The sequence below is a fragment of the Eptatretus burgeri genome, chromosome 17, assembly GCF_056783735.1.
Source record: "Eptatretus burgeri isolate ZD-2024b chromosome 17, Ebu_testis_v1, whole genome shotgun sequence".
NCBI classification, from domain to species: Eukaryota; Metazoa; Chordata; class Myxini; order Myxiniformes; family Myxinidae; genus Eptatretus; species Eptatretus burgeri.
In genome coordinates this window covers 39,001,954-39,022,793 of record NC_140977.1, presented here as the reverse complement: position 1 = coordinate 39,022,793, position 20,840 = coordinate 39,001,954, and the positions used below count along the sequence as shown (strand labels likewise).

Here is a 20,840-nt window from a genome sequence, read left to right as displayed (position 1 = left end):
TCTCACTTTGCCATCGCCGACAGGTCGGTGGTCTGTCTTTTTCTTCCTCCTTTCTGGTCTTGCATCTTGCACCCATCTCCATGTTTTGTCCCCCCTTTCCCCCAGGTATCTGCAGACCGCACACGGTCTACCACAATCCCCTCCTAGTGAGATTCCCAAACTCCAGAACCACTGCTCACCTCCACTCATTTGTTCCTCTTTTTTTCCTCCCACTGTGGAAGATATTTCCACACTCTCTTCAATCTCATTCTTCCCTCCACGTCTTCAAGACAGCTATTCATCACTATCTCGAATCATTCCCCATCCAAAACCATGATCTTTTCTACAGCCATTAAACCACCCACCCACCCCCCCTCTCCCACTCTCCCAAAATTTTGCTTTTGCATCCATCTTGTCCACCCCTTGCATTTTCCGCTACCCATCAGCATTGCCTGCATTCCTTGTTTGTCTGTCTGTCTTTTTTCCCCCTTCTCTTGATGTTGGTTTGGTTATGTTGTGTCCTAATCCATTCTGTGTTCTCGCTCTTCCAACGACCCTTGACTATGTACACAAAAAATCTTGTCCACCCCTTGCATTCTAGTAGGGGAATTTTGTTGGTTATGGTCAGGTCAGGTCAGGTATCGGAGCATGCACCAGCGCAGCGCAACGCTGCATCCACTTTCCGCCGGTACTCCAGGGGCCTCTGTCTGGCCATCCCCCAGACAGATGCCTGGCCCATCCCCATCTCACTGAGATGCCAATCAACCTGCTGCAACCACAAGGCATGTGGTCAGCCCATTGGCCTCCTCCACTCACGAGGCTCCCTTGCTGAAAGAATTTGGTGAGCAGGATTAGCGTCAGGAAAATGAGCCACATGTCCATACATCCGCAGCTGATGTTCACGGACGATGCAGGTAACACATCTCATTTGAGTCTCTCTCAGCAACCGCTCGTTGGACACAACGTTCGACCAACGATAGCCAAGGATTCCCCTAAGAGACCTGGCACCAAAGTAATTAAGCCTCCGTCTCAGATCCCTGGTCAGAGTCCAAGTCTCATCCAAAGAGCAAGACTGGAAGCACCAAGGACCTGAAGACTCGGACTTTCGTCCACCCGCACAGGTACCGACAGCGCCACACCCCACAATCCAGTGAATACATGACTCCCTAGGCCCGACCCAGACGTCTGTTGACCTCTGGCTCACAGCCAGCAGAGACATGAATATCACTGCCAAGATAAGTGAATCTCTTCATGACCTCAACATCCTCATCACAAACAGGCACAGACAGGACAGTAGCATCCAATATGTCACTGAAAGCCTGGATCTTAGTTTTGACCCAGGAAACCCGTAATGCCAGCGGCTCTGACTCCTCATTTAGCACCTCGAGGGCCCCCAAAAGGATATCTTGAGTCTCCGCAAAGACGACTGCATCATCTGCGAAATCAAGGTCAGAGATCTTGACATTCCCAAATGATGCACCGCAGCTTGATCTCTCTGGCATCTTCCTCAGAATCCAGTCCATACAAGTGCTAAAAAGTGTGGGGGCTAGTACACACTCCTGACAAACTGCAGTAACAACTGGAAATGTCAGAGATGGTAACACCACATCTCACAGCACTCTCAGTACCAGAGTAGAGTTCAGACATCAGATCGATCAGTTTTGGTGGCACCCCACGAAGACCAAGAATCCTCCAGAGGGCATCCTGATTCACTGGGACTATCTCATTTCCCCCATTGACTTCAATGTTAAAGGGACTGTCACACCTTGACGTTTTGGCCAGCGTATGGCAAGGTCTCAAAATTTATGTAAAACGCTGGTGTACGCTGAACTATTGATGTTTTTTTAAAGTTTTGGACGTATAATAACGTGTTGGACGTTTGCATAATGTATTAGTAACGTACACAGAACGTTTTAATTGCATATAGATAACTTATACCAACGAATGCTAAGCGTGTTGTTGCGTTCACAACCTATGCCCAACGATAGTCTAACTTATGCATAGCGTGCTGCAGCGTATCGCAGATGATCACGTGTCGTAGGCTACTCATAGGCTGCGGCTCGACGATTCAAATCATAACCGCACCAGACATCGAAGTGTGAAGCCGCTGTCACACCTTGACGTTTTAGCCAGTGTATGCCGACGTGTGAAAAATTTGCCGAACCAAGCTGGCACACGTCGAATACGTTATGGGCAAGTTTTGTATAAGTTAAGAGCACGCTGGCATACGTCATAGTTTTCTGGCATAAGTCGTCATACGTCGAGTACGTCGAGAATTTTTCAGCATGTTGAAAATTTCTCGACGTATTTGATGTATGACACACGTTCCACATACGCTGGCATAAGTTGTAGGCATGCTACGCGATCGTTGACACACGTCGACACACGTTACTTGTACGTTACTCATAAGTCGAAACACGTTGAAGTAATGGTTTGCATCAGTGTTCCAGACTCCCTGGTTTTTTTTCTTTTTTTTTTCTTCGGTATGACGGTGATGTTGACACTTCAATTTCTAGTGCAATTATGATTTAAATTGTTGAGCGGCAGCCTATTAATTATATTATATTATAACCACACTAGAAATCGAAGTGTCAACATCACAGTCATACTGAAGAACCCCCACCCCCCCCAAAAAAAACCAGGGAGTCTGGAACACTGACGCTAACCATTACCTTGACGTGTTTCGACTTATGAGTAACGTACAAGTAACGTGTGTCGACGATCGTGTAACGTGCCTACAACACGTTACTCATAGGTTAGAAATAAGTTTCGGGTACGCTAAACATTACCTCGACGTGTTTCGACTTATGAGTAACTTACAAGTAACGTGTGTCGACGTGTGTCAACAATCGCGTAACGTGCCTACAATGGCCAGCGTATGCGGAACGTGTGAGTCATACGCTGGCATACGTCAAAAAATTTCAAGCATGGAAAATTTGTCTAACACCTCGGCGTACAAAGACGTATGCCAGCGTACTACGAAAAAAAAAAGCCAGCGTACTACGACGTATGCCAGCGTGCTCTTAACGTATACAAACTTACCCATAACGTATCGACGTGTGCCAGCGTTTTAGCCAAATTTTGCATACATCAGGCATACGCTGGCTAAATCGTCAAGGTGTGACAGGGCCTTAACTCAGGGAAAAACGATTTGACCCTGTCAATAAAAAGGAGTGAATTTTTCTCACAAACAGATCTCTGACACCAACTTCTCCTTCTCCTCCCCCTCCCCTTCCACTCATCCTGCACCAGCTTCTCCATATTAAATTGTTTCTGGGACCAAGCTCTTTCATGAGCCTCGACTAAGCATCATGGATTGTTGTATGTTTTCCTTTTTCCTTTCTCAGTTGTTCTCTCCATGTCCTCTAATCTCTGTTTCCATGGTGGTGTTTGGTTACCCTTGACAATCACAAAGCCATCGCTGAGGGTAAGCCTCTCCCGGGTTACCCTTGGTGATCGCCTGCGACTTGCCCTTGGCCCACGATCCAATAATGGCCATATTTTTTCGGACCACCATGTGACCTTGATCTTCAAAATTTAGGGAAGGAGTGTAAATAAAGAAAATATGTTCGCATGTACAATGTATCTATAAAACTCAAAATCATGAAGATCAGAGGAAAATTGTCCAAGTTATGATGACAAAGGTGTTTTTTGTTAATTTGGTCACAATCCGAAAAAGGTAGGTCAAGAACACGGATCAAATATCAGGTGCACAACTTCAGCGCAGGTACGCTACGATGATGCAATATCATTTTGGAAGGCCAAGCAGTCTTTGAGATGCCACATTGGCAAAATTGAGCGATGACAAAAAAAGTATTTTTTGTCAGACCGCCATTTGACCTAACCTTTAACCCGGATAGATACGATGTAAATTAAGCTTAAAGTCAAGCTTGAACTCGGCTCTTTGGAGAAGGCAATTTCGTTCTGATCAGACAAACTTCAGTCGAGTTATGGTGACAAATGTTAAAATTTCTATAATTCGGTCACGATCTTAAAAAATTGGATGAAAGTCAATGTGTGTCAACCTTGCAGACTTTGTTTTCGCATTATTGATGCAAATTTTATTCCAAAATTCTCAGCCGGCTCCGAGATACAGGTCGTGAAGAATTGGCAGAAAAGGAAGAAAAAATAAACTGAATCGGTGGTTTAGTACTCTGAGGGGTTGAAGAAACTCTGGGGCTCAAATTTAATAAATAAACACTACAAGAATTTTAAGCCTCCCTCTATCCTATAGGAGTATAGGGGGAGGTTTAACTGATAAAGCTGACCATCAGGCAGGGATCACATCTGATGCTTCTTTGACCACCGACCCGAGTGGTCTTGTTGCCTTCAATTTTGGCTTGGATCTTCCCAACCACTACCAGCCTTTGGTGGATATACGATCAGTGAGTCACTCGTCTAAATTTGGTCTCGAAATTTAACTATGTAGCTTCCTGTCACGTTTTTACTTTAAAATGTCAAACTTGTTTGAAGGTCCTTCACATCTAGTGCCTGAGGATCTCTGAACTTTAAAATAAATATAAGGCGTGTCCTGGGTGTGTTAGATTCATGACATGATGTGGCTGTTTGACAATAATAATAACACCACCACCACCAACAACAACAGGCGGAGAAGAATTGCTGACATCACAACATGAAGATAGGGATAAAATAAGGGCAATACCCCTGGGTGCTCACCTGGTAGAATAATGATACTGACGAGGAAGTCAGCATGGGACGGTATCAGCAAAATGTACCAATGAAACAATGTTGTGGACTGGTTTATTTATTATTAATTTTTACTGTTGTGAACAAACTTTGGTACATCATGGGTGATGAAGGTTGTGGTCAAGTTTCGTCGAAATCGTGTGTGCAGTTTCTGAGAAAAAAGCAAATACCTATTTTGGGAGGCAACTCCCCCCTAACCCCCATCCCCGCTAGACGCCATTAGGGCCCGATATTTTTTTATGTTGTGAACAAACTTTGGTACATCATGGGTGATGAAGGTTGTGGTCAAGTTTCATTGAAATTATGTGTGTCGTTTCAGAGAAGAAGTTGTAAGTGTTTACGGACTGATGAACGGACGACATTCCATCCCAGAACGACGTTCCAGCTGAGATAAAAAACAAAAGATAGGTGGACGTGGAGACCTTTAAATTTCATCCCTGTGGGGGGCACGACCATCATGGAAGGCACCTGACCATAAGTATATTGAACTATGTTCTGGCTACTTCTCAGGTGTGAATTAACTTGAAAACAAAATGTGAAAACTGCCAATGGCCCATAGTCTAAATTAATTTATACACTCAAGCAAGAGTTCTTCGATCTTTATCCCAAAGGATTCTTAGTTTGCATGACAGTAACTGTGTCAGAACAAAAGCATATGGTGAACAATCAATTTCACATATTGCACCCAAATTATGGAACTCACTGCCAGAGACTTTGAGTAATGAATCATCACTGGACACATTCAAGAGCCAATTGAAAGCAGATTATTATTATCTTGCCAAAACGAAGTTTTTGCAAGATATGTTAGTCAGCTTGTATGTTTTTTTTATTTATAATTTTTTTGTTTGTCTCTAATCACGTATAAAAAATTCTGCACAGCACAGTTATCGTTGGAAATTTTTGTAACTTCGCATATCAGAGGCCTATAGAGGTCCCTTTCAGCACATAAAATTTTGAAGGTCAAGGTCAAAGGTCAAGGTCACTTTGTCGCAAATCAGGGGAGTCGACGAAACCCTTATTTTTTGAGTAATTTTAATCTAATCGTCTCCAAACTTTATGGGAATGTAGTATATGGTCTGGCGCTCAGCTAATTAGTTTTTGGTGGCGATTGGCCTTGACCTTCATGGTTAGCGCCTGAGGTCAAACTTTCAAGTTTTAGGAACCATATCGTGTAGTACCTCAAATTGAACACCTCGATGAGTGCTTTCTAGAAATGTCAAGCTTGAGACATTATGACGTCATTTGGTGGCGTTATGAGGCAAACATATTTTTCATGGTTACTCTGTAGAACGATTCTCATCGGAATCTCTCGTAGGCAGATATTCCTCAAGGAGTCGCTCCTGGTGGATAGCAGCTCTGCTCTATTCACCTCAGTGTGACCTTAAAGAAGTCACACGTGGTCACCTTTTGGCAAGATACGGGTCACCCTGCGGGTGACATTGGTTTATTTTTTTATTGCATTGTTATTTTTTAAGATTGTACATACGATGTAAAATGTGTGTTTGAGTTTGTTTTGCTATAAACTGTTTCATTTTTTATTTTCATTCTCACGAGAGGGTATTGTATTTAGGTCCATTTGTTAGTTTGTCTCTCTGACTGTCTGACTGTCCATCCGCACAGAATGTGCTCACGTTGGCCGGAATCGCCTCCTGATGGTAGCAAGTATTACATGTTATCTTAAAAAAACAAAAAACATGATGTACATTGAACAATAATAATACATGTATTAAATATGTACAATTACAACGTGAGTATGTCTATAAAGTATGCACAATTAGAATGTGAGTGTCTATAAAGTTTGTACAATTAGAATGTGAGTATACAATTAGATATCTATAATGTACGTACAATTAGAACGTGAGTATATCTTTAATGTAGGTACAATTAGAAGGTGAGTATATCTATAAAGTATGTACAATTAGAACGTGAGTATATCTATGAAGTATGTACAATTACAACGTGAGGACATCTATAAAGTATGTTCAATTAGAACGTGAGTATATCTATAATGTATGTACAATTAGAATGTGAGTATATCTATAAAGTATGTACCATTAGAATGTCAGTACGTCTATAAAGTTTGTTCAATTACAATGTGAGTATGTCTATAAAGTATGTACAATTAGAATGTGAATACGTCGATGAAGTTTGTACAATTAGAACGTGAGTATATCTATAAAGTATGTAGAATTAGAATCTAAGTATGTCTATAAAGTATGTACAATTATAATGTGAGTACGTCTATAAAGTTTGTACAATTAGAACGCGAGTATATCTATAAAGTATTGTTGCGGGCCAGGGGTCGGGTGAGAAGACCACCAGGGAGGAAGCTATCTCAGGTTCCCACCAGACTCCATGGAATTGCAGGTCATCGCACATGGATAATTCCGTGATGCGGCGGGTCACTAACTGACCATGAACGCCAATAACTCAACCACGTGACCTGGGGTCCTCCCGCGAATGGGTTACCTAATTAATCACGTGACCTAATTACCGGGGGACACGCCCTCGGTACGCCTTGTCCGAACCGGATCACTTTACCAGACCGGATGCAGCTGAGCGACACTGCCAAGGACATACCGGCTAAAAGAAACGGATCGTTGTGAATAAAGTCTCGGCTCGGTTAGGATACGGACCATGCTGGATCAATGAAAGAACAGACAAAACGAGCTAGGAACATTTCTACAAATGATTTATTAACAGGCAGGCGAGGAAAGATATGTGGCACAATGAATGTTGTTTCTTGTTGTCTGTAGCAGGAATAGGAAAAAATGTGAAAGGTGTGGCAAGATACAAGCAACTTACAAAAGCAGACACAGAGCAGAGTTATCCCGATATAATTCTTGTACAATCTTAAATTAAGCGAGCACAGAAGCCATGACATACGCACGCACGCACGCACGCACACACACACACACACACACACACACACACACACACACACACACACACACACACACACACACACACACACACACACACACACACACACACACACACACAACCCGATGAAGACGAGTTAATGAAGAGAAAAAAGGGGAGGAGATGAGGCTAACGGTCTCTCAATACCTTGCACGATTGCCCAACCATGCCACCAATATGTTTTGGGGGATGCTTCGCCATGCAATACCTCCCTGACAGCTGGCGCATCGTCTCTTGCTTCGTGGCACTCGTGTAGCTAGCGTCAGTCCAGAGGATGAGACATGACCATCGGGCATGAAGGGAGGGACTTGGGTGGAGTCAGAAGCCAATGGGCCCCCCCCCCCAGGACCGAAGCAAGTGGGCAGAAAAGGGCGGCGAGGTGGTGAAGAAGGTGGAGTCAGCAGGCGAATTGGTAAAGAAGGGCGGAGCCAGCAGGGGAATGGGCGGACTGTCGATCCCAAGCCAGACAGAACGAGCCGACAGGAATGAAGACAGGAACAATGGGCAGGAACGACCAGCAGGAATGATGAGCAGGAACTACGAGCAGGAAAGACACACACTAGTGGCTCCGCGACCCGTCCTTTTATAGATCCCATGGTGCAGGCGGGGGTGACGACCCGAAGCGATGTGTCGTCATCCGAAGCGGGCGCTCTGATTGGGCCCCAGCCAGCACACTGGCCGGCCGCCATGACCGGAAGTGGCTCCACTTTACTTCCGGTCAGATGGTTCCAAGCTGCGGAATTGTCTCCCAGCACAGTGACACAAATCGCCCTGCACCGAACTCCGTGATATTAAATCGCCTTGCCTTACCCCGTGCCTTGTTCCGGCGACCCGCAGTTGCCCCAGTCAATGTGCCTGCTCCGTGCTGCACCATGCGACCCAGGTGATCCGGCTGCACAGCATGCCTCTGCCTGGTAGCAGCTGCATCGAGGCGGAGGTGCGGGAGGATGTCTGCCGTTTGCGGGAAGCATTTGTGGCCATCATGGTGAGCGAAGACCGACGGTAAGACGTTATTGTAACCCTATGCGCAGACCCGACCAAAGATGTGTGTTATTCGTGCCCCATTCTTTACAATTATAAAGTATCACGGGCTGCGCGCGAGTCCGCTATTGTACACGTGGTCAGTGTGCAGGTCTGCCCGCCATCGAGCATGCCACGTACAGTGCGCGCGAGTCCGCCATTGTACACATCGTCAGCGCGCAGGTCCGCCCGCCATCAATCATGCCCCGTACAGTGCGCGCGGGTCCACCATTGTACACGTAGTCAGTGCGTGGGTCTGCCCGCCATCAAGCATGGTGTTTGCGGTTATCAGAGGCAGTGGGATGCACGGTGTCAGCTCTGATCTGCGTCAGGGAATTGAGGGAAAGGATTGGATATAATTATTAGATGGAGATTCGGATTGAAAAGGGGACAGATATATTTATTAATGGAGATTTGGATTGAAGAAGAGTGCGCCGCGTGCATACTTTATGTTGTTTACATTTGGTGTGTTGGTTATGCCTCTGATCGCCTGAACAGTGGGTGGGGGTCATCGTTGTGCTGCACATGCTCCATGCAGCGCTGGCGTTTAATGTTGGCTTCGACTGCTGCCCTTGGTCTTCTGTGAGGACGCATTCTTACGTGAACGGCGCGGCTGTGGTTTTTACAGATGGGTCTTGAGCGTAGCGCCTGTTGGCTCACGCGAGGACCATTTGGATTTATCTCAGGAATAGAGAAAAAAAGAATAGGAATGAGGTTCAGAGGTTTAATCACACTTGGCTATGAGATTTACACAATGCACTGTAGGGGAGTATCTACGGAGGGTATCCGTGAACAACCCCCCCCCCCCCAGGACTTTACCAAACCAACTTTTTACCAAACTTTACCAAACCAAACCAACCAAACCAACACACCCCTCAAATGTGTAATAGGTCAAGGCCAGGAAGTTGTTAACTTGTTGGTTAAAAAGTTGGTTTGGTAGAGTTCTGGGGGGGGGAGAGGGGTGCACGGATACACTCCGTAGATACTTGACGACTGTCCCGTTCGATCCACGAGACAAGAAGGGACTATCTGAACGTACATTGATGAAATAACTGACTGGGGACCACTGCACGTTGGCTGCTATTGGTGTTGGAGGGATGCGGGTTCCAGAACCGCAACAGTATGTACAATTATAATGTGAGTATATCGATAAAGTATGTACAATTAGAATGTGAGTACTGTATATCTATAAAGTATGTACAATTAGAATGTGCATACATCTAAACTCTAGAATGTGCAGAACGTGATTACGTCTATACATACTATTGGAACATGAATCTCTGCAATATAACCGAAAAGGTCTAAAAAATACGCCACATAAAACCACACAAAACAAGTCTTGGCGAGGATCTGCAATATCTAATTGCTCTTTCTAGTTACCCTTGCCTAAAGAGAGGGTATTGCATTTGAGTCTGTTTGTTTGTTACCTGTGCCAAAGAAGAGGGTATTGCATTTGAGCCCATTTGTTTGTTTGTCTGTCTGTTTGTCTGCACAGAACTTTCATGTTTTTCTCCACAACCGCTTGTCGGACTGAGACTAAATTTTCACCATTGATGCGAATACTCATGTAGAATGTTTCATGGTAATTATGACATCATAGGTTACGTGGTGTGGCAGCCAAATTGGAAAAATGGAAAAAGTTTGGACCTCTGTATTTCTGAAACAGCACCAAGGAAAAAAATTGAAACTTGGCACACAGCAAGTACTCCTCATGGGGGATCAGTGTGGTTTTTTTTTTTTCAAGACGTCATAGGTGCCTTCATTATGACGTCATAATTGCATTTGCAGAATGCCACATGCGCTCAGTATGAACATTTTTGAGGGTCATCTCGGGATAAAATGGTCCACAGAAAAAAATGTGATGACGTCATTGGTCACGTGTTTCCGCAGCCATATTCTTTTTTTTAAACCTCAAAAAAAATCTTCTCTGAAATGGCTGAACAGATCACGCCAAAACTTTTCATGTATGAGCGCCTATACATGAGGAACAAAAGGTTCACACACGTGATGTCATAAGTCACGTGGTTTGGCAGCCATATTGGATTTACCCTAAAACATCTAAAAAATCTTATTCTCCAGAATGGCTGGACAAATTGAGGGGAAACTTCACACAAATGTTCCCCCAAGCCATCAGTATACAAGTTTGTTGAGGAATAATTGAGAGGTCACATGGTTTGGCAGCCATATTGGATTGAAGTAAAATATTAAATAATGTTTTCTCTGGAACTGCTTAATCAATCGATGTGAAACTTCAAACTTATGATCCAGTGGTGATGATCTTTCTAGTTACCTGTTTTTTTTATTATTATCCCGCCCCCCAGAGGGAGGGAGCGAGATATTGTAATCGTTGAGTTTGCTTGTCTGTTTGTTTGTCTGTCTGCTAGCAACTTTACGGCAAAACGGCTTTAACAAACACTATCAAATTTAATCCACAGGTGGGCAATGAACCTTGGACGACCCCATTAACTTTTGGGTCCAGTTGGATCAAAGGTCAAGGTCAAGGTCGCGAAAAGATCAAAATCGTTTTTCACTCATAACTTCGTCAAAAATGATCTGATTTACTTCAAACTAAGCTTATAGTGAACCTTATTCTATTTGTCACTTATAATCTTACCCATTCCTATAGTGAAAAATGCATATTTGTGAAGATCGGTAGGGTCCGAAGTTTTGGGGGTCATGGTCATCGGTCAAAATTACAAATTTTCCATTAAAACTAAAACATGGTTACGAAAATACAACTTTACGGGAAAACGGCTGGCTCAAACACTGTCAAATTGCATCCACAGGTGGGTAATGAACCTCAGACGACCCCATTACCTTTATGCTCCAATTAGGTCAAAGGTCAATGTCAGGTCACAAAAAGGTCAAAATCATTTTATGGCATAACTTCGTCAAAAATGGTTTAATTGACTTCAAACTAAGACTAAAATATTCCTTATTCTATTCTTTATAATCAACATTCAGGTTAAGGATGTATCAAATTTAAATTTGATCCCCAAAATAACTTTATGTCTTAAATGGGCGGGATTTGTTGTGCCTAGCACCACTTTTTGGTTCACGAAAAATATTTTCACGAAAAATATAATTGGTTCACGAAAAATATTTTCACAAAAATATAAGTGACCACTATATTCGTTATTGTTGTGTGTCTGTCTGTCTCGAGCATAGCTCCGTGGGTTTTGATCCGATCCTGATTAAATTTTGGTGTGAGGTTTATATCATGATCTAGTTGTTTTTTTCCTGAAAATGGGCATGAGTAGGGTAAGAATACTGATTCTGGCTCACTTTTCCCCATGTAAATGAATGGGGGATTTTCAGCGATTTATATTTTTTTTCCCTAAAAATAAATCCCCTTTTTATCCCAAGGTATATTTATTTGTCTCCCCTTTTAACTTGGAGGTTGAACCTCATTGAATTGAACAGCTCACTCATTGAACCTATAAAGATTTGTTCATTCTCAAATTCCTTCAATAGTTTAATTTTCTTTGCACAATAATCCCCATCTAAAATATTAACAAACAAAACATTTGAATCTTTATATTTTTTAAGATACCCCATTTGTGCCATTACGAAATGATAAACTTCTCTTAATGCTCTTGTTTGACCACCTCCTGAGCCACAGGTTATTTTTTGTTAAGCCCCGCCCACTTTTCTTTAAGCCCCGCCCACTTTTGCTAAGCTCCGCCCACTTTTCATAAGGTATTTTTTCTAAGCCACGCCCACTTTTGCTAAGCCCCGCCCACTTTTGATAAGCTCCGCCCACTTTTCATAAGGTATTTTTTCTAAGCCACGCCCACTTTTCCAAAGCTCCGCCTACTTTTGCTAAGCCCCGCCCACTCTTACATCATTTCCAGTTCATCTCTGACTCACAAAGAAATCACTAGAAAATTACAGGATGTTATGGTTTTGAAAAATTTCCCAATGAAGGCTTGCCTAGGCTTGCCCAGGGAATTTCCAAAGGAAACCACACCCACCAGTCTTTCTCTATAAAAGCTTCAAACCCAGGCTCCATTTTAAACATTTGTTCTTGCTGGCAATGGTGTGCTGTGTGCTTGTCTCAAACTCTCTGTCTTCTATGGAACTAAACCTTCAAGTTGATGAACTGGATTCAAACCTCTTATCTATTGAGGTAAGATTTTTTATTTTCCTATTTTCAAACTTTGATTGAAGCATACTCATTTAATAATTAAATAACTTAATTAATACATTATTATTTTCTCTCACAGGAAATTGTGTCTGAAATACGAAATGAAAATACTGCTTTTGCTACAACTTGGGGGGAAATTGTTGGCTTGGTTGAAGACCTTGAGTGGGATGACTTTAGTGTTCCTTGGAACTCTCTGTCTTCTATGGAACTAAACCTTCAAGTTGATGAACTGGATTCAAACCTCTTATCTATTGAGGTAAGATTTTTTATTTTCCTATTTTCAAACTTTGATTGAAGCATACGCATTTAATAATTAAATAACTTAATTAATACATTATTATTTTCTCTCACAGGAAATTGTGTCTGAAATACGAAATGAAAATACTGCTTTTGCTACAACTTGGGGCGAAATTGTTGGCTTGGTTGAAGACCTTATGAGCGACCAAGACCCACAGAACGAGTTCGTCCTTGATGACCCAACCAAAGAGTTATACCTTGGAGACCAGCAAAATCCTGAAAAAGAGTTTTACAGCAATAGTACTCATTGTGAGTTATCAAGACAATACCCACTGAACAAGTTATACGTTGATGAGCCAGAATACAAGTTTTACCTTGGAGACTCACAAATTTTGGAAAAATCAGTAAATGAGTTCTGCCTTGATGGTTTAAATAACTACCTTGGAGACTCAGGAAAAGGGTTCTGCCAAGATGGTTCTAAATATGGGGTCTACCTTGGAGACTCACAAATTTTGGAAAAATCAGTAAATGAGTTCTGCCTTGATGGTTTAAATAACTACCTTGGAGACTCAGGAAAAGGGTTCTGCCAAGATGGTTCTAAATATGGGGCCTACCTTGGAGACTCACAAATTTTGAAAAAATCAGTAAATGAGTTCTGCCTTGATGGTTTAAATAACTACCTTGGAGACTCAGGAAAAGGGTTCTGCCAAGATGGTTCTAAATATGGGTCCTACCTTGGAGACTCACAAATTTTGAAAAAATCAGTAAATGAGTTATCCTTAAGAGACTTTGTAAGTTGGTTTTACTTTGAATACTTGAAATGTGGGTTCTGGATTGATAACTCACAATGTGATACATATCTTGGAAACTCAACGGGAATGTGGTTATACCTTGAAGACTTGGAAAGTTGGGTTTATGTTGGACACTTGAAACTTTTTTGGGGGCTTTTATTTATTTATTTATTTATTTATTATTATTATTATTTTATTTATTTATATTTTGGAGACTTTTGGAGTTGCTATCACTCTTTGGGATCTAAACCTATCAAGAAAGTTCTTACTCCCTCTTTCTATGTCATCAAACCTGAAAGCCTTAAAAGACAGAATTGGAAGAAAAAAAAAAAAAAACGTAAAATATATATATATATATAGGTGGAAATCTCATTTTGAAAAAGACTGTGTTGGGTGAGGATTGAGTTGGGGTTGAGATTTTGAATGTGAGGGTTGGGGTTGAGATTTTGAATGTGAGGGTTGGGACACACACACATACACACCAACAAACAAAGTTAAGCCTTGACTATTCAGTTGAGGATTCTGTGTTTGGGGTTCACAGATCTAAGAACGTCCCCCTTGACACACATTATATACTGTTATACACCTCGGACTTGGCCCTCGAGTGTCCACAAAGGTGTATTATCTGCTTAGTTTTGTCTTTTGTAATTCCTGTGAATAAAATGAACCTAAAATCTCTTCCCCTTCCAAATCATATATTTTATAAGTCCAAGGAACTGTATCTATTACATCAACAATTTTAAAAAGTTCTTTCGTCCATCGTTCAGTAAAACCCTTTTCAAAATGAGATTTCCACCTATATATTCTTACGATATCACCAACTTTGAACTTAGGTTTTCTGACATTAATCTCTTTTTCATATTTTAATTTTGTAAATGTTTCTGATGGCTTCATATTCGTTGATGTGTGAATCGTGTCATTATACTTATCCACAATATCCTGAATAAAAGATGACCATTGTTGTGAACCGAGTTGTGTGAATTTTTTATATAGTCTCTCTTTTAAGGTACGATTAAAACGTTCAACAACAACTGCCTTCCCTTCATTAAAGGTACTGTATAATGTAATACTGTTATTTTTTAGAAAATTCATAAATGTCTTGTTATAAAACTCTCTACCCTCATCAGTCCACAATTTCTTAGGTTTTCTCTTACTTTTATTAAATATCTGTTGAAAAGCTAACATAAGAGTATTACCTGTTTTGTTTTTTAAAGGGACAACCCACGCATATCTACTCCTCAAATCAATAACGGTTAAAGCATACTTGTACCCCTTATCATTATTGAGTTCAATCAAATCAGCAGACCAGATATAATCAACTTCCTTGGAATAAACTTTCCTTCTCTGAAACTTTGTGAATATTGGTTTATGTAATTCATCAGCTAATTGCTCTTCAGTCTTAATAGCATCATTAGAGCCTATAAGTTTTTTGAATTTCCAAGTCCAAGTTTCAATTTAGCACTAATCATCTTCTTCACGATGAACCTATCAACTTTTTCTCTCAAGGTTGGATTTTGTATCAGAGACAAATTATATAACATTTCTCTATCGGCTTCATGCTTTTCTTCCAACGTTGTGGTATTCCCATAATCAATATCGTGTCTCATGCACACTTCATCAACTCTATTGATTGGTTTACTCCAGGATTTAGGATTGTCTGCCTCATCTAATCTTTTATCTAAGTTTGTGCCTGGACCACAGAAAGAATAACCTGGAAGATGTAATTCCCCTGGTATTCCAGTAGTTGTAAATTTACTTCCTGATAAAAACTTTTGTATATCTCCTCCGAGTTTGTGTTTGGAGATAAATTGATTTTTTTTTGAACCACACACCGAACATATACCTTTTTGTATAACCCTGTTATTTTTACTTTTAATATATGAAATATTTTTAGTATTAGTTTTCTTTTTACATTTGAGACAATAACTCATTTATTTATGAGAAAAATTTCTGTAGAGTGCAAAAACCTTTTTAGTTTCCAACATGCACATTTGAATCTTAATTTTTAAAACATAAAGAATCCTTAGAAATGCCTTCACTCTCTCCTCCATTTATTTAAGAAAAAACTTGAATTAAAATCTATATCTTGTCGATGTTAATAGTCTTGTCGAAAGTATTGCAAATAGACTTGTCAATTCTTTGTTTTCCTCCTCGGTGGGTTGAGTTATTTTCTGTAATACCTCTATTCTTTTTTGAATCTCACTGGTTTCCATATTTTGATATTTATTCATTCTCTCTCTTTCCTCCCTCTCTCTCTTCTCCTTTTCCTCCTTCTCTCTCTTCTCTCTTTCCTCCTTCTCTCTCTTCTCCTTTTCCTCCTTCTCTTTCTTCTCCCTCTCTCTCTTCTCTCTTTCCTCCCTCTCTCTATTCTCTCTTTCCTCCTTCTCTCTCTCCTCCTTCTCCTTTTCCTCCTCTTCCCTCTCTTCTTCAACTCCTTCCTCATCCCTTACTATACTTGAATCGTTTACACCCCATAGAATATTATACATATATTCATCAGGATTTCTTGTTATTCCTGTATCTAAAATAATTTTTTTACAACAGGATACCAATAAAATTTCTTTTGAATTTCTAAAAGAGCCTTACCTTTTCTTAACCTTATAATTTTTTCATTATTTAACATTCTAATTAAATCTAAAGTTGTTGGTTTATCAACATCAGCATAATGCCAATCTTTTATTGAAAATACCTCATTCTTATGTTGTAGAACATATTTATTAAAATACCGAATACCCTTTTCTTGAAGGTATGCTTGAACACAGAAATGATAATTTTCTTGAAGCCTTCTTGCTGTCATTTATGTATTAGAAATATATGTTAGAATAATATTATGGCACGAAACACCTCCCCATCTTCCCATAGTTAAATCATTTTGTATTTCCTTACTTATTATATATAATCCTGTTTTTTCTGTTTTCATGAGATAAACAAGGGCAAAACCATTATTATATTTACCCTTATTAAATTCTTTTATTTGTTGTTTACTAATCGTGGCTCCACAAAACTCATTCTCGATACCAAGTGGATAATATTCTTCCTTACGAGACTGATTTAATTGTTCCAGGTCTTCGAGGTTAATTTTAAATGACCAATTATACCCTAAATCATTCATATCATACCCCCATTGTTCTATTCTCATACAAACGATACGCCCTTCTTTATAAAAATTTATTTTAATTCGAACTGTGAATTCTGTATGACCTGGAGATAATATCAACACTTCTGTATCTTTAGAATACACAGCCGTTTTATTTAAGTATATATATTGTGATAAATCGCTTAATCTCACCAAGTCATTCGCGTCAGTCGGGCTTGGATAATTTTTTAATTTATAAGCATTTTTCATGTTAATATTTTTGTTTATATTATATTTATATCGTTCAGCCTGTGCCTTTGTGTAATAATTTGATAAATCAATATCCAGTTCTTGAGATACACCAAAGATAGAACCATCTTTACCAACATAAGTCATTTATATTAGATTAAAAATAATATCATAAATTTTTTTATTTTTGTTGAGTTGAAATAACACATATAGACATAATTGACCACAACACTTGGAATTTAATTCTTGGACTTGAAATGTTTGATAAACACCATTCTGTAAGAATTTTATGACTTCAACAGGTGGTGGAAGACCAAAACTATCAAAATAATATTTGTCTTGACTATTAAAAATACAAACCCAATGAGAACCGTTCCCATCATTATCTTCTAAGTTCATAATAATATTCTTTGTATGTTTCGACACATTTGTTAATTCATCTCTCATACAAATAACCACATTATGAATTTTTAATTTCTTACAATATTTGGCAAGTTGTAAATTTGATGTTGTATTCTTTCCAAATTCTTTCAACCACTCATCAATGCTCATTTATTTATTAGAAAGATATAATCCATTACCTCTTTTCGTTAATTTTACACCTGCTTGTGCTATAGAAGAAAGCATATCTCCAACTAACAATCTCGCTTTATCAGGCAGACCTTCAAGTTTTTCAGCAAAATCTACAATTACACCACTTCCACTAATTTGTTTCTCCAACTCTTTGTTATGTCTTTCCAATTCTTTTTGAGCCTGGAGTTGAGCCTTCCTTTCGTTGGCAGTTTTGACCGCTGTTGAAATACCACCCGTCAATGCTCCAACCGCACTTAAACCAGCAAATAAAGGAATTAGAAATGGGAGAAATCCTCCACTCGTCTCTCTTATTGAATATTTTTTCAACATTGGTTTTGTCATTTTAATTTTAAGTGAGCCAGTGTCATTCAAGATTTTAACCTGTTCTCTTGTGAGCAAAACATCAATTCTTACTGCTCCTTTTCTCTGAATTGTATTAACGTTAATCGTACAAGGCTTTTGATTTTGAACACAAGATGATAGTTTATGAAGATTGATTTGATTAACATATACCCCAGTTGGTACTTTGCCACTCATTTATTTAACAAAAAATTATGTGAGACTAATCATCACACCATTATCTGTATTAATCTGCAATTCTGTTTCTTCCAAAAGCAAACAATATGTATCAACTTCTTCACTCTCTCCTCTTTCAATGTATAGGGAAGTATCCACTCGATTAGACTTTATAGTTTCTTTTTGAGCGCTCAGGTCAAACGTATAGATTGTATACAAACTTTTAAATGCTGTCATATCCAAAATAGGTTCTTTATTTCCATTACTTTCACACACCTTTTGGTAAGACTTGTATGCTTCAGCAAAATCATTTTTTTCCCAATTAATTTCCAATCTATCTCGTGGATAAAATGTTCCATCTAGAGAAACGCGAAGTTGTTTCACCTTAGCATTATCACTCAATGCATTATTCTTATCAGTCGCAGTATCACCATCTGGCTTTTTAAAAATCATCCACAGATATCGTGGCTTTCCTTCCAGAACACCCAAATTCCACGTGTAAGTAGTTTGATTGAGTTTAACGTGTTGACATCTTCTTTTGAGGTATGATACACTGAGTGGTCTCTTTGAGTTAAGTCTTCGATTCAACATCTCTTCTGTTTTAAGATTAGGAGTATATTCACTGATATACCAACTCATCTCCTCAATTACAAATTTATTCTGATCACCAAAAGCATTACCAACACCAAAAAGCAATCTATTTTCATTATCATTCCTTTGTAGTTGAAATCTAATTTTAAGACCATACAGAACTTTATCATAATCACAAAATCCAAATATACCTTTAAGAGGAACTGCCACAGTAAAACTATTTTCTGCTTTTGTATCATCATTATACATTCCTTTCCTTTGAATATATCCAGGGTCTGTGTTTGTTCCCGTTGACATATCAGGAATAAAACCTTCGACAGACCCCTTTCCCATTCTATCACTGAATGTATAGAGTGTAAATTTCATCATTTCAGATACAGCAGAGACATAATCAACCGCTTCAACTTCTTGTGTTCCAATATACAATCGCACACTATCAAACATTTTCCAGAAGAAATCATTTACAAGTGTAGCGTTTGTGTTATTCCCAGCCTTAGTGAATTTAAATTTACACAACAAGAAACTTTCGGAGAGATTCAAATAGGTTTGTTGATTATTTATTTCAAAACTTTTTGTACCATTTGTATTCCAGTCTGTTCCAGTTATTGCATTTACCTTGAAGTAATCTTCTTTTTTAGTGGAGTTTGAGATAATAATAGTATCATCCAAATCATAGATACTATCAATTGCTTCCATACTTGTATTTATTTAGGAAAAAAGATGTTAAAACTTTTGAAACCCTGATCCAAGTATTTGAATTATTTTCTGTCGTTCTTGCGGGGACAACTGAGTTTTACCTTTCTTAATTTCTTTTATTGCTTGTAATTTATGAGATTCTTTCTGAGCATCTTTTATACTCTTTACAGCACCTGCTACATTTCCCACAGCAGAAGCAGTTGAATCAATTAGGTCTTTATGTTTAAGAATAGTTGAACCAATACCCATGAGAGTATCAATTATCCCATCTCCTCTAAATTGATGTCCAACACCCCTTTGTCTCTTAGGTTTATAGTATCCTCTACCAAGATACATACCTTCACCCTTGTAGTACGGGGAAAGGAACATCCCATCCCCTGTAATTATTTTATATTTTCCCAACTCGTGCTTCCTCACAATAACCATCGTATTTATTTATTGAAAAACTTCACGTAGGTGAATTCTGATGGATATAACTTCTCCATTAAAAGAAATCACACGATTATCTTGGTCGGTTATCCTAAAATTTACTCTGTGTATGGTTTTTCCTGACACAGGTAGATAAACCAAATTTTTAGGCTCCATATTGAATTTATAACCAATTGGGGTTGAGTATGCGCTGAATGAAAATATTGTATTTGTTTTTAATCCATCATTATAAGCACCATCAATCAAATCACAGTGAATTAACACCGAATTTATTCCTGAGGATATTTGAATGACATTATCACTGTAAAACGTCCCATTAGTTTCAATCTTTTTGAGGAGAAACCTAATAACTCTCTAAATGAATTATCAATTGTGAAATCAACCTTGTAGTTATTTTTAACTTTAATCGTTGATTTTGAAGTATGTTTTTGAATGTTTATAACAATATTTTTTGGTTCATCACCCTGTTCTTTCATAAGACGAGCAATTTCGGAAGATATTTGAGAAATCTCGTATGCTCCGGGTGAGACTGTTATCGTTTTGTATCCACTTCCCGGATTATAACTAAACTTGTCATTTTTCTCGGTTATATTAAATAAGGTATTATAAGTCTCCATGGACAATAAAGATGCCTCATATTCTTTTGTTGTGTCAAGTTGTAGTGGGTATGGGAATGAAGATGTGTGGTCGCTTGTTGTGAAATTAAAACTCAGGATTGTGCTTCTCATCTTATTTAATATGAGATAAAATGTCTTTATATTGAGATTTATTAATTATTTTCATGTTCATCAACTGGTCTAAAATGGCTGATGCTTCATTAAAACAATTGTTATTTCCAGCCTTCTTACTGCCGAACAACAATAACAGTCTATTAACTAATTGCGATGGGTCATTTGGAAGAAAACTA

General features: G+C 39.2%; 1 protein-coding gene across 1 annotated transcript; it reads left to right on the top strand.

Moving 5' to 3' along the window:
- The first annotated feature begins 12,357 nt into the window (after positions 1–12,357).
- On the top strand, positions 12,358–14,757 carry LOC147009819 (uncharacterized). The gene is made up of 3 exons (XM_085862424.1): positions 12,358–12,757; positions 12,855–13,031; positions 13,129–14,757. The coding sequence occupies exons 1-3, from the start codon at positions 12,665–12,667 to the stop codon at positions 14,161–14,163; spliced, it is 1,305 nt and encodes a 434-aa protein (XP_085718550.1). The 5' UTR covers positions 12,358–12,664; the 3' UTR covers positions 14,164–14,757.
- Positions 14,758–20,840: the final 6,083 nt, after the last annotated feature.